Raw genomic sequence first — 14367 nt, 5'->3', positions numbered from 1 at the left:
TGCTCTGGGGGAAACTGTGTGTTTGTGTTTGTGTGTGTCTTTGAAACTGACAAGATTTTGTCTCTCTCTCTCTCTTCAGATAGCGACGATGCCCCACGCATCAAATCCAGCCTTGAGGTTCCGGAAGGGCAAGGCAGAAGCCGAACTTTAGCGCAGTTCCCGATTGTCGATCCCGAGGCCGACTTAGCGGGTATCCTTCTCCAGGTAACGGGCTTTTGCCTTTTTTTCCTTTTGGGGCGGTGGGAGTTCTCTTCATGGGCCACGGATTCACTTAACGGACACGGTGGTTTGCTTAACGATTGCTGTGGAAAAAACACACGAATAAAATGAGGTTCGGTCATTGTGGCCCGCCGGCAGACAGCAGAGCTGGCAGCAGATTCGGACAGTGAGGAGGTTGGGGAGGAACCTGGGCCAGTCCTGGAGTCTGGGGAAGGCTCGGATGAGGGCTCTGTGTCGGAGGCAGAGAGTGGGCCAGGGCCATCTGACAGTTATTAGCTGCCTTCGGAGTCGGACATCAGTGAGGCAGAAGAACAGCTGGAGCCTGTTCCCAGAGTGCGCATGCGCAGAGTTGCCAGACGAAGGGAGCAGCTAAAGAACAGGGGTCGACTTGGGAGTAAGGCCACAGGTGGACGATGAATGGCCCCTCTCGGAGGAAATAAAAGAGGAGCGAAAGGGGAGTGGAGTTTGCAGGAGACAATTAGTTCCCTAATTAATTAAGTATTAACTAATCCTTAGATGATTAGTTGGTTCGTGACTCTCTGAGGCTCCTTGCCAAGTTCTGCAGGAATCAGCCTGACAGCTCTTCAAGCCAGAGAAGGTCTGTGACCGTAAATCCTCCCTCGAAAGACTTTGCTGGATGTGAATGAGTAGAATTCACAGTCCATGAATCAAAGGGGTTTTTGTGGGGACCAGGAGTCTGTTTCAGGTTCTCGGGGAGCCTCAGTTAGAACAGTCATGTGGGTGACCTGCTTTACAGCCATAAAGGCTCCCTTACGGTCATAAGTCGAAAACTGCCCATAACACACTATCTCCTGGAGTGAACTCTAGAGAAGGGGCATAGATCTTTAAAAAGGAGCACCCCTAATTTAGCAGTTTTGAGCCAAGTATCACCTTTCTGACTTCCTTCCTTCCTTCCTTCCTTCCTTCCTTCCTTCCTTCCTTCTCAGTTGTTCCCACTGGCTCCAGACCCTCGCTGGCCAAACTCCAACCCGCGGCCCCTCGCCCTGGCTTTGCAGCAGACCCTCGGCCAGGAGTTGGCCCACCTGCGCCAAGGAGGGGGCCCGTCGTCGCCCAAGACGGCAGCGCGCCTGCTAAAGGCCCTGGCGGCCCTCTTGAACTCGCCCCACGGAGGAGCCCTGGTGATGGCCATGCACCGCAACCACGTCGTGGCCTGCCCTCTCCTGCGCCTGCTGTGGCAGCACCAGGTGAGGCTGTCGGGGCCAAAGTCAGGTCCTGGGAGTGGGGGGGGGGTAGAAGACCCAGAGATGAAGAGTTTCGATCTATCGACCTATTTTGTTTAATGTATATGCCAGTGGTCTCCAACCTTGGCAACTTTAAGACCTGTGGACTTCAACTCCCAGAGTTCCTCAGCCAGCTTTGCTGGCTGAGGAACTCTGGGAGTTGAAGTCCACAAGTCTTAAAGTTGGCAAGGTTGTTGACCACTGGTATATGCCACCCATCTGACTCCCAAGCAGCTCTGGGCAGATCCTGTTTCAAAGCCCTTTGGGTCACGAAGGGGATTCTTCCCTGATCATGGGGGGCCTCAGCTGTTGGCATCTTCACCCTGGGCCAGAACTTTCACCCAAGGCCTTTTTAACACCCCTTTTGGAGGCTGGTGGTTCTGCCCATAACCCCAAGCCGAGGTGGCGCAGTGGTTAAATGCAGCACTGCAGGCTACTTCAGCTGACAGCAGTTCTGCAGTTCGGCTGTTCAAATCTCACCAGCTCAGGGTTGACTCAGCCTTCCATCCTTCCGAGGTGGGTGAAATGAGGACCCGGATTGTTGTTGGGGGCGATATGCTGACTCTGTAAACGGCTTAGAGAGGGCTGAAAGCCCTATGAAGCGGTATATAAGTCTAACTGCTATTGCTATTACTAACTCCTCCTCCTCTCAGCGCCACACTCCCCAAGACGAGGCCTTCTCCTCACTGCTTTTCAAAGTCCTCATGCAGATGTTGCAGTGGCTGGAAAGCCCAGGGGTGGAAGACAGCCTCCTCCGGACTCAGCTCAAGTCCTTCGCCGTTCAGTTTTCGTCCCAACACAGGATCAGCGATGGTAGGAAGAAAATGGGGAGAATTGGGGGGGAGGCATGGAAGCAGGGGGCCCTTCCTAAGCAGAGCCCATCTTCCCTCCGTGCTGTTCCACGGCCCTTCCTCCTTTTGGTTCCCGCAGCCCAGGCGGGGTTCTTGCACCTGGCGGATGCGCTGGCCTTTTGCCACGACTCGCAAGTCATCGGCTCCACCGTCCGCGCCATCGTGGCCACCTTGAAGTCCAGCCGAACGTGGAATGTGGAACCAGAGCTTGTCAGCAAAGGTGGGGTTGTTCCCCTCCCTCCCACCCACCCACCCACCCACCTCCCATTTCTCCCCTCCTGCCTGTTCTTCTCCTCTTGAGTCTCAGGACAATTTTGTTTCTCCTCCCTCCCTCCTTCCAGTCCTCGAAGGCCTGACCAAAACGCGCTCGCCATATCTGGAGGAGCTGTTGGTGACCCTCTTCTCCGTGGCCACAGAGATGACGGCCCATTTTCCTGCCTCCGGGCCCATCTCGGTGGTGACCTCCCTGCTGCTCCAGTGCCGAGAGGAAAGTCGCGTTAAGAAAGACGCGGAGAGCTCCAGGTTGAGTAGACTCTTATCTATCTATCTATCTATCTATCTATCTATCTATCTATCTATCTATCTATCTATCTAATCTATCTATTTGTTAAATTTCTAGGCCGCCCAATTCTGGAGGACTCCGGGCGGCTTACAAAGAGAAAAAGAGAAAAGCAAAATAAAAGAATAATTTAAAAATTCCCAACACGCATACATTTCTGATCGGGGCTGGACCTTAATGATAAGGTCAACAGCCCCAGGCCTGCTGGAACAGCCAGGTTTTAACAGCTTTCCTGAAGGCCATGAGAGTGGGGAGGGTCCGGACCTCTGGGGGTAGCTGATTCCAAAGGGTCGGAGCAGCGACAGAGAAGGCTCTCCTCCGGGGGCCCGCCAGCCGACACTGACCGGCTGACGGCGTCCGAAGGAGGCCCACCCTGTGGGATCTTATCGGCCGTTGGGAGGTGTGTGGCAATAGGCGGTCTCGCAGGTACGCTGGTCCTGAGCCATGTAGGGCTTTAAAGGTGATAACCAACACCTTGAATTTCTTCCGGTTGTCTTCTTGGTCTTCCGTTCCTTCCCGTCTCCTCTGGGAATTTCGCTCCATCGTTCCACCCGCTGCTGTTTTCCTCCCCCTTCAGTGTCGAAAGCGCCTCGGGGCTCTTCATCGATTGGTTGGAGTTGCTGGATCCGGAAGTCGTCAGCAGCTGCCCTGATCTGCAGCAGAAACTGCTCTTCTCCTGGGACAAGGTGAGGATCGGCCTGGGACCTCGGTCAAGGTTGAGACATGGCCGCCCTTCCAAGAGCTGGGAAGCCCTACACCAGTGGCGGGTTACGGCCGGTACATCCCAATATGGGCGGGAGCACAGGATACCATTCCGGTACGGTGCTCCGCAGGGCCCTCCCTCCTTACCAGTATTTGAGCTCTCGGGGGCTTCCGCACCTGCGCTACGCTCCGCCGAGTGGCTGGAGCATCGCGGAGGCGTCGTGGATCGTCACGGGTGGGAAGTATGCAAGCGCCTACTGTGCGCGACATGTGGCGGATGCCGAGTCCCGTTGCACTGTACTAGTTGCAACTGGATCCGGAACCCACCATTGCCCTACTCCCATGATGGCGAACCTTTGCCATAGAGCTCTCTCTGTGGGCATGCGTGCTGTCGCCAGCTGCTCTTCCGGTTTCCGACTCTGGTCTTCGCAGGTGCGGGAGCGCCCGAAAACCACCCCCCAAAAACAGATTTTTGGGGGCCACAAATGGCCTGAAAAAAAGCCCCAAAACCTGCCAAAAAAACCAGGCATGCACATTCTGGCCAGCTGATCTTCAGGTTTGGGGTACAGGAACATACACACGTTTTACTCAGTGCCTGAAAGGTTCACCATCCCTGCTCTACATGGCCTGGGCTCTTTGCAATTTTGGGGGGTCTAGGCGTGGCCAAGAATTCCAATCCAGTCGAAGTACAATTTTTTTTGTATGCCCCTCCCTCCCTCCCCCCCCTACCCCCTCCTCCTCCCCCCTCCTCCTCCCCCCCCCCCGACTTCCCAGAACCCGTACACGGTATGGATTTTTAACTAACACAGTCTAAAATCTATTGAGAAAAAAGAAATAAAGAAATTAATGACATTTCTACATTGACCTTAGCTGCTTCTTGCTGAGCTAACTTTAAACAGTTTAAATCATTTCTGATCTTAAGCATAGGCTAACTGGAGTTTCTTGGTCCCGTATTTATTTTGTATATAGTCAGTCCATTTTTTCCAGTCTCGTTTATATCTCTCATTTGAGTGATCTTTAAGATATACAGATATTTTAGCCATCTCGGCTAAGTTTGTGACTTTCAATGTCCATTCTTGGATTGTAGGCAAGTCTTCCTTCTTCCAGTATTGCGCCACCAACAGTCTTGCTGCAGTTATTAGGTGCAGAATCAAGTTAGTCTCTACCACTGTAAAGTCAGTACCTATACCTAGTAAGAATAGCTGAGGAGTAAACTTTATCCTTCTTTTAATGTTTTAATGATTGACGAATGATGAAATATTTGTGTTTTTCAAAAGAAATAAAACCTTTTTTCCAAAAAGAGAATATGGATGCAAGAATTCCAATCCAGTCCTTGGGCAGCGTGACAGAATTCAAGCCATGCTTGGGCACTCCAAGCAGCGCACAGTAGAACAGCGTAGGTAGAAGAAGAGGCAGCTCCTGAGGATGGAGTCAAGGGACTCATCAGCCTGGAATCCTTGGTGTTCTCCTCCCCAGCGAATGTATTTTGGCTCTAAAGCAAGTTGAGGAAGGAAGAATTGGAGAAGCCGATGCAGATTCTTTCAGAAAACATAGAAATAAACTTGGTTTTACACACACACACAAAGACACACACACACACACCCCTGAAGGTGCAGGGACAATGTTGAGCGTTGCGTTGTGATCAGTTCTAGAGATGTCCTCTCTGCTTTACCTTGTTTTTTTTTTTTTCAGAAATATACTTCTTTTATTTTCCATTTTCATAACATATAATCACACGTATACTATTACATAGCCAATATCCTATTGTATTAAGTAGTAATTACATCAGTTCCTCTTGCCATCAACGCCCAGAAGGATAAAAACCCATCATTGGCTCTTCTGCTCTCCATACACCTCTTTCTTCTACCTCTCTCCTACCTCCTTTCTTCCCTCCATCATCCTTTCCTGCTCTACTTCCCCTTCCTTTCTCCTTCTCCTCTCTCTGCATTCCACTCCTCCTTATCCTCCTCATCTTCCCCCCTTACCCTCTCTCCTATCCCTCTCTTTCCATCTTTCTTCTCTCCTCTGTTTCCCACTCTTCCTCTCATTGGTGTATTTCCGCTTCTGAGCAAACTCCAATCTATGTTGATGGTATTTATGCTTCCATATCAATATACTTAACATATCTTAGTTTTAAAGAAAAAATAAGAGAAGACAGTATACATGTGCAATCTTATTACATTAAAATCTAACACCCATCGTCAAGCCTAATATGCATCCCTCCCTCCCCCTCCCCCCCCCAGCCTTCCCTTCCCTGACTTCCCAGAACCCATACACGGTATAAATCTTTAACAAAAACAGTCTAAAATATATTGGAAAAAAGAATAGGAAATTGATAACATCTTTACATTGAGCTTAGCTCCTCCTTGCTAGGCTAACTTTAAACAATTTTTATCATTCCTGATCTTAAGCATAAGCTATCTGGAATTTCTTAGTCCCATATTTATTTTGTATATAAAGAGCCGAGGTGGCGCAGTGGTTAGGGTGCAGTACTGCAGGCCACTTTAGCTGACTGTGATCTGCAGTTCAGCGGTTCAAATCTCACCGGCTCAAGGTCGACTCAGCCTTCCATCCTTCCGAGGTGGGTGAAATGAGGACCCGGACTGTGGGGGCAAGTTGCTGACTCAATTTGCTAAAATAATAATAATAATAATTGTAAACTGCTTAGAGAGGGCTGAAAGCCCTATAAAGCGGTATATAAGTCTAATAAATAAATAAATATAATCGATCCATTTTTTCCAGTCTCGTTTATATCTCTCTCTGCTTTGCCTTGTTGATGCCCCTTCCCCAACCTTTCCTTTTCCCTCCGCAGGGTAAAGATTCATCGGAATCGGAGCCCCTCTCCTTCCGCCCGAACCTCCTGGCCCTCCTGACACACCAGTCCAGCTGGACCACGCTTCACCGTTGCATCCGGAGTATGCTCGGCAGAAGCCAAGAGTGCAGGTAAGGCTGCCAGGGCCACCCATTCGTAGAAGACCCGGCCAACAACCCACATTCTGGTCCGGTGAGCTGGTAGAAAGTTCCACTCCGTTCTAGCCCGACGTTCGCTCTCCGGTGGGGAAGGGGCAGAGGTGGGTCAAATCTACCGAACCAGTTAGAAGAGGTTTTTACCAGAAAGCAGGCCACACCTACAGAAGAGGTTCCAAAATTTTTTGAAACCCACCACTGACACACACACACACACACACACACACACACACACATGCAGAAAGAGAAAGAAAGGAAGAAAGAAAAAAAGAAAAGAAAGAAAAAGTGAGAGAGAGATGAAAGAAAAAAAGGAAAAAGGGACAAGATCTGGAATTGACTGAATTGACTTTGACCAAACCATAGTTATGGACCAGGGATGTGCAGCTATGGCCCCTTTATGACCTGATCAACCCCCGGGATTCCTGAGCCAGCATGATAGCAGTCTTCCCATATCAAGGGGCTGCCCCAAAGAAGAGGGAGGGGGGGGTCAGCCTGTTCTCCAAAGCGCCTGAAGGGAGGGGAAGAAGCAATGGATGGAAACTGACCAAGGAGAGAAGCAACCCTAGAACTAAGAAGAATGGTCACTTCCGAACAGCTGAGGAATTCTGGGAGTTGAAGTCCACAGGCCATAAAAGGGCCAGAATTGCCCACCTTCATACAGCCTATGTGTTGTGTCCTGCCATTGGCCAGCAGAGCTTACCAAGGCCTTATAAAGTGATATTAACATTTCACGTGATCTTGATTCTATCCCTCTGTTGATGCAGCTTAGGACTGCGCTGGCTTTTTTTTTGGCAGCTGCTGCACACAGCTGGCTCCTATTCTTTCCTAGGAAACAGCCTCCCAAGAGGAAGGCGGGGCAGCATTTGGGGTCTGGGAAGTGGGACTCGGGCCAAAGAGGCGGTTCTTTTGGATGCTGCCCCCTCACTTTGATCTCTCCAAACAGTTTTGACCCAACGGCTTCCTTGGATTTCTTGTGGGCCTGCATTCATATGCCCCGCATCTGGCAAGGGAGGGACCAAAGGATCCCACAGGTATGTGTTCGTGTGTGCCCGATCCAGCTCATGGGATCACGGGTTCCTCAAAAGCATCTCCCCAGCCAAGTATTTGAGACTTTTTCATGACGGGATCTCATGTTGGAATGGGGAAGGTGTGGGCCTTCAACCAGTCAAGAAGAAGACACATTTTGAAATGAAGGGATGCCAGGTGATGTTCCTTCTCAACCTTGTATGGTCGGGAGAAGTAATTTCAGTCCCACATTCTTCTTCCCCATCCCACCCTGTAGATGTCTGTCAGAGTTTGTGGCATAAATTCAAATCCAGAAAGCTCACACAGATAACTGATGCAGCTGGATTCATTCACTTCTTATACGGATAAGAATAGATGAATAAATGTACAATACCAACAGCTGGTTCTTCCAAGTAAACCCAAGGCTGGAGGGTTACAGGCAAACACAAGCAATTAGCTTCGTTTCAGCAGACGAGCCCAGGCAGACTGCTTAAGTTTACTTCTCACAGCAGCAGACTGCTTCCTTCTTAAGTTTCTGTTTCAGTTCTCTGCACACACTCAGATCTGTTTAAGCTCCCGTCGGCTGACTTAGTTCATTGGCTGACCTCATTCCCATGGGTCTGCCAATCAGGACTATTCTAACAATGTCAGGGTTCCAAGTAACCAACACACACACACACACACACACACACACACACACACACCACGAAAGGAGACTCCGTCGAACTGTGCAGTTGATCTTTTCCAGTCAATTCAGATGTTTCTTTGCATAAACCCTACTTTTGAATGATCTGGATCCGATTCGGTGACTTGCTTTGATCTGAGCTGAGTCTCCATTGGATCCGTTTCGATCTTCCGAACCCTCGGGATCCCTTCCCCTTTGCGCCTGCCTGATCCCTCCCCTCTGACCGCTGACAGAAACGCCGGGAAGAGTTCGTCCTGCGCCTGAGGACCTCCGAGCTGCTGAGCTTGGTGGGGCTCATCCTGGCGGAATCGGAAAGCAGGACCCCCAACCCCAAGGAGAGCGGCTGTTTGGTCACCCAGTCCCGGCTGCCCCTCCTCCTGAGCTGCTGCCATGGAAACATGCAGAGGATCCAAAGGGGTCACCGAGCACCTGATCTCCTCCATCCAGAGTGGGGAAAGAGGTGAGCCTGCCTGGAAGGGAGATCGATAAGTGCATGAAGGGATTTCTTTTGCTCTTGCGGACCGGAAGAGGAAATCGGGTCTGCAGAAGGTTGAAAACTTTTGAGATGGGCAACAGTAACTGAGCCTTTCAAGTCAGATCCTTGCAAGAATCTCCTGTTGTTGCTCCTTCCTCCTCTCTCTTCCTCTTCTTTCTCCCCCTCCGCTCTTTCTCCTCCCACTCCTCCCCTTCTTCCTCCCCTCCCCCCTCCTCCTCCCTCCCCTTCCTCCTCCCCCTCCTCTTCCTCCTCCTCCTCCTTCCCCTTCTCCCTTTCTTCCTCCTCTTCCTCTTTCTTCCCTCCTCCTTCCTCTTCCTCCTCCTTCCCCTCTCCTTCTGCTCCTCTTCCTCCTCCTTTCCCACTCTTCCTCCTCTTCCTCCTTCCCCTCCCCTTCTGCTCCTCTTCCTCCTCCCCTTCCTCCTGTTCTTCCTTCTTCTTCCCTCCTCCTCCTCATTCCCCTTCTCCCCTTCTTCCTCCTCCTTCCCCCCTTCTTCCTCCTCAGTCCCCTCTCCTTCTGCTCTTCTTCCTCCTCCTTCCCCTCTCCTCCCCCTCTTCCTCCTTCTTCCTCTTCCTCCCCTTCTGCTCCTCTTCCTCCTCCTTCCCCACTCTTCCTCCTCTTCCTCCTTCCCCTCCCCTTCTGCTCCTCTTCCTCCTCCTTCCCCTCACCTCCTCCCCTTCCTCCTCTTCCTCCTTCTTCCCTCTTCCTCATTCCCCTTCTCCCCTTCCTCCTCTTCCTCCTCCTTCCCTCCTCCTCCCCTTCTTCCTCCTCTTCTTCTTCCTCTTCCTCCCCTTCTGCTCCTCTTCCTCCTCCTCCTTCCCCTTCTCCCCTTCTTCCTCCTCTTCCTCCTCCTTCCCTCCTCTTCCTCCTCCTTCCCTCCTCCTCCCCTTCTTCCTCCTCTTCTTCTTCCTCTTCCTCCCCTTCTGCTCCTCTTCCTCCTCCTCCTTCCCCTTCTCCCCTTCTTCCTCCTCTTCCTCCTCCTTCCCTCCTCCTCCCTCTTCCTCCTTCTTCCCTCCTCCCCTTCTGCTCCTCTCCCTCCTCCTCCTCCTTCCCCTTCTCCCTCCTTCTTCTTCCCTCCTCCTCCCCTTCTTCCTCTTCCTCCCCTTTCCCCTCTCCTTCTCCTTCTGTCCTCCTCTTCTTAGTATTATCTAAGTACTTCTGAATGTTATCTGGACTTAGTGACTCTCTACATAACTCTTGTCTCTGTGAAATCCTTTCCGGGGTGGCCTATTCTGGGCTGCAGCTGGTTTATCCCAAAGCTGCTTTCTGGCTCTTCTGCGGTCCATCATTCAGAATCCCCGGGATCCTTTCTTTGGCATCCAAGGGAATAAACGGCGCTTTGCAAATCCCAACAGCAAAACTTGACCTTGGACGGGAATGCCAGTACCCCTAAAATCCGCAGGTTTCCTTTTTTGTCTTTGCAAGAAATGCTCCATCAAATCTCCATCTCTGTTTCAGCTCCATGGGGAAACACTCCCGAGATCTCCTCCTACAGATGTACCTTCAGCTGCCGGAGCTCCTGGTGCCGATGCCCGAGAGCCTCTTGTCCTGCGAAGGGGCCACTGACAGCAGCCCCTGTAAGGTGAATGTCGCTCTGGCTTGGCCCAGAAGTTCCTAACAGATTCCTCCTTTGTGTGGCTCTCCCAAGTTTAGAAATCCCCGCTTCCTTCACAGCTGTTTTCCTTATGTATTGATTCTTTATACTTTATTGGCCAAGTATGATTGGACACACGAGGAATTTGTCTTAGGTGCATAAGCTCTCAGTGTACATAAGATTATTTCTCCTCCTCCTCCTCCTGTATTTTAAGGCTTGGCAAACTTCAACTCCCAGAATTCTCTGTGCCGGCTGGGGAATTCTGGGAGCCGAAGTTCACAAGCCTTCAAAGTCACCAAGGTTGGGCCTCCCTGGGTTACCTGTTTCAGGTATGTCTCTGTCTCTCTGCAGCTGGACAGCCTGATCCACCGGTTCATCACCCTCCTCGCCGACGCCGGCGACGTGAAGATGAATGAAGGGCGGCTCTGGGACGCCAATATGGCATGTCGGAAGCTGGCCGTGGCTCACCCCATCCTCCTGCTCAGGTGCGTGGCCTCTTGGCTCATTGGGGGTGGGTGGGAGGGGGGGGGTTCAAGAGTTTTTGGCTGCACAAGGCCGGGAGGCATTAGCTCTGCTTCCAGAGTTGCACCCGCCACTCAGCCTTGTTAGCATGATGGTGGTGTGCCTGTGTGTTTGTGTGTGTGTGTGTGTGTGAGAGAGAGAGAGAGAGAGAGAGAGAGAAAGAGAGATGTGTGTGTGTGAGAGAGAAAGAAAAGATAGAAAGGCAGAAAGAGAAAGAGAGAGAAAAAGAGAGAGAGAAAGAGAGAGGGAGGGAGGGGAGAGTGAGAGAGAGAGAGAAGAGAGAGAGAGAAAGAGAGAGAGAGAAAAAGAGAGGGAGGGAGGGAGAGAAAGAGAGAGTGAGAGAAAAAGAGAGAAAGAAAGAGAGAGAGAGAGAAAGAGTGTGAGAAAGAGAGACAGTGTGAGAGAGAAAAAGAGGGAGGGAGGGATAGAGAGAAAGAGAGAGAAAGAGAGTGAGAGAGAAAGCGAGAGTGAGAGAAAGAGGGAGAGAGAGAGAGAGCGAGAAAGAGAGAGTGAGAGAGAGAGAGAGAGAGAGAGATGGAGGGAGGGAGATGGAGGGAGAGAGACTTTGTCTTTTCTGCTCCAGGCCCTCCCCTCCCCCTTTTCTCGGACCTTGGAATGTGTGAAAGAGCATCAAAGCTCAAAAAAGGAGCTCGTCCTCCCACCTAGCACCTTTTATTATTATAAGTGGCTGCACAGCCAGCCAGATGTTTAGGCTGGATTTTGCCTATTTTCATCCCCGTCTCGAAGTCCTTGCCGAGCGCCTGGGATCGGCACGTGTGGATGTTTTGATGGGGCTCAAGGTTTCATCGCAGAGGGATAATCAAAAAGGTTATTGTGAGTTGGATTAAAATGGAAAAATGGGTAAGAATTGAAGCACTAAAGAGGGGATGTATAATATAATGAGGATTATATAAACTTGATAAATGTGATAGATATTATTGATAATGTTAACATAAACTGGAAACTTAGTTAAATTTGTTCATATATAATAGAGAAATGTTTAGATAGAACAAGAAAGAAAGATATTATGTATAAACAGCTTCCATCCTGCCATGACACCATATATATATATGTGTGTGTGTGTGTGTGTGTGTGTGTGTGTGTGTATGTATGTATGTATATGTATATGTATATACACATACACACACACATATACATACATACATACATATATATATAAATCAGCACAAATAAAACTCAAATATAACAAAGGCAACAGTAAAAATATTGGGTTTCTGTTGTGATGGACTCTTGTGACGATTGACAGGTGATGGAAGCAATTAGCTTCCTCCCATAATTGGGGCTTATCAGGGGTTGTGACACTATATATATATATATATATATATATATATATATATATATATATATATATATATATATATATATATATATATACACACACACACACACATACACATACATATATACACACACACATACATACATATATACACACACCATACACACACACACACACACACACACCACACACACACACAGATATATATATATGAAGTATGCTTCCTCCCATATTTGGGCATACCAGGGGTTGTGACACAGTACATACCTATTTCCCTGGCTTAGCTGATAAGGAGGAGATCCTGTGGCCTAGTGGTTAACACATCTGCCTAAGATGCAATATAGCCCAGGTTCTAATCCCAGTAAGGGTATGGCTAGCTGATGAGAGCTAAATAGCTTGAAATAGATCTGTACTAGTCTCCCTTTATTTATTTATCAGCACAAATGCTACATATATATATACATACACACAAATGCAACACGTATATACATACATACATACGTTGTATTTGTGCTGATAAATAAAGGGAGACTAGTATAGATCTATTTCAAGCTATTTAGCTCTCATCAGCTAGCCATACCCTTAATGGGATTAGAACCTGGGCTATATTGCACACTAGGCAGAAATCTTAGCCATCTTAGCCAAATCTTAGAAAAATCTAATACATACATACATACATACATACATACATACATACATACATACATACGGTTTCATGGCAGGATGGAAGCTGTTCCGAGTCAAGCTGCCTTTTTGCAATTGACCGATGGATGGATTTTTGTCAATGCCAACAAAACATGGATGGGGTTTTTTTGTTCAAGTGGTGCTCCAGATATTTTGAGATTGCAGGGGGTTTCGTTTTTGTTATAAAACTTATTTAGCCACTCCACTGCAGGGTCTGCCCTGCCCTCCTGGCCAGAAACGCCTCCTGAGGTGGCTCCTCTTCCTCCCGTCTCCCTCCCCAGGCACCTGCCGATGATGGCCGCCCTCCTGCATGGCCGGATCCACCTCAACTTCCAGGAATTCCGCCAACAGAAGCACCTGGCTTTCTTCCTGCACGTGCTGGGAATTCTGGAGCTCTTACAGCCGCACGTTTTCCAGAACGAGCACCAGGGGGCGCTGTGGGACTGTCTCCTTTCCTTCATTCAGTTGCTTCTGGTAGGGGAGGGGCTGCGGCTTTGGGGAAGGGGGGGGAATGTGTCCTGCAGACAGACAGACAGACAGACTCACACACACACGCCAGGATAGCAAAGAGTTCGTCCCCAGGAGTCGGCTTCAGATAAGGACGTCACCAAGAAGGTAGCGTCGTCTCCCGCAGGGTTGGGTGATAGCTCAGAGCAGGTCCAGTGGGCAGAATATCTGGTTGCCATTCTAGAACGACATTTGGAAGAGAGGCTCCGGTGCTCAAGGTCAAACTGTGGGGGTGTCCTTGGTGGTCTCTGAGCTGGGTGGTTTTCTTGCAGACGTTTCATGACCCAGCTAGGGAGCATCATCAGTGCTAGAAGGGAGTGGGTTTGTGGATGGAGAAGGAGAAGAGGAAGAGTGAGGAGGAGGGGAAGAGGAAAAGGATAGGAGGAGGAAGGGAAAAGGAGGAGGAGGATTGTAGGGTCCTTAATGCTCTCTGAGCTGGGTGGTTTTTCTCACAGACGTTTCATGACCCAACTAGGGAACATCATCAGGGCTAGAAAGGAGTGGGTTTGTGGATGGAGAAGGAGAAGAGGAAGAGTGAGGAGGAGGGGGAAGAAAAGGATAGGAGAAGGGGAAAAGGAGGAGGAGGACTGTAGGGTCTTTAATGCTCTCTGAGCTTGGTGGTTTTCTTGCAGACGTTTCATTGACCCAGCTAGGGGACATCATCAGTGCTAGAAGGGAGTGGGTTGTGGTGGAGAAGGAGAAGAGGAAGAGTGAGGAGGAGGGTGAAGAAAAGGATAGGAGAAGGGGAAAAGGAGGAGGAGGACTGTAGGGTCTTTAATGCTCTCTGAGCTGGTGGTTTTCTTGCAGACGTTCATGACCCAGCTAGGGGACATCATCAGTGCTAGAAGGGAGTGGGTTTGTGGATGGCGAAGGAGAAGAGGAAGAGTGAGGAGGAGGGGGAAGAAAAGGATAGGAGAAGGGGAAAAGGAGGAGGGAGGACTGTAGGGTCTTTAATGCTCTCTGAGCTTGGTGGTTTTCTTGCAGACGTTTCATGGGCCCAACTAGGGAACTTTTTCCGTGCTAGAAAGGAGGAGGAT

General features: G+C 49.8%; 1 protein-coding gene across 1 annotated transcript in view; it reads left to right on the top strand.

Annotated features, from left to right (window-relative positions):
- The window catches only part of INTS1 (integrator complex subunit 1), a 46572-nt gene extending 32598 nt beyond the window's left edge, over positions 1-13974 (top strand). Inside the window, exons 29-41 of the mRNA XM_032230987.1 lie at positions 80-204; positions 1167-1424; positions 2114-2273; positions 2391-2531; positions 2653-2833; positions 3448-3556; positions 6385-6515; positions 7483-7570; positions 8463-8689; positions 10182-10305; positions 10669-10802; positions 13105-13297; positions 13963-13974. Coding sequence (XP_032086878.1) covers positions 80-204; positions 1167-1424; positions 2114-2273; positions 2391-2531; positions 2653-2833; positions 3448-3556; positions 6385-6515; positions 7483-7570; positions 8463-8689; positions 10182-10305; positions 10669-10802; positions 13105-13297; positions 13963-13974 — 1883 coding nt within the window. The remainder of the gene's footprint in view (positions 1-79; positions 205-1166; positions 1425-2113; positions 2274-2390; positions 2532-2652; positions 2834-3447; positions 3557-6384; positions 6516-7482; positions 7571-8462; positions 8690-10181; positions 10306-10668; positions 10803-13104; positions 13298-13962) is intronic.
- Positions 13975-14367: the final 393 nt, after the last annotated feature.

This window comes from Thamnophis elegans, chromosome 14 (assembly GCF_009769535.1).
Source record: "Thamnophis elegans isolate rThaEle1 chromosome 14, rThaEle1.pri, whole genome shotgun sequence".
Classification (NCBI taxonomy): domain Eukaryota; kingdom Metazoa; phylum Chordata; class Lepidosauria; order Squamata; family Colubridae; genus Thamnophis; species Thamnophis elegans.
The sequence above is the reverse complement of the archived record's forward strand: the minus strand, read 5'-3'. Positions and strand labels throughout refer to the sequence as shown.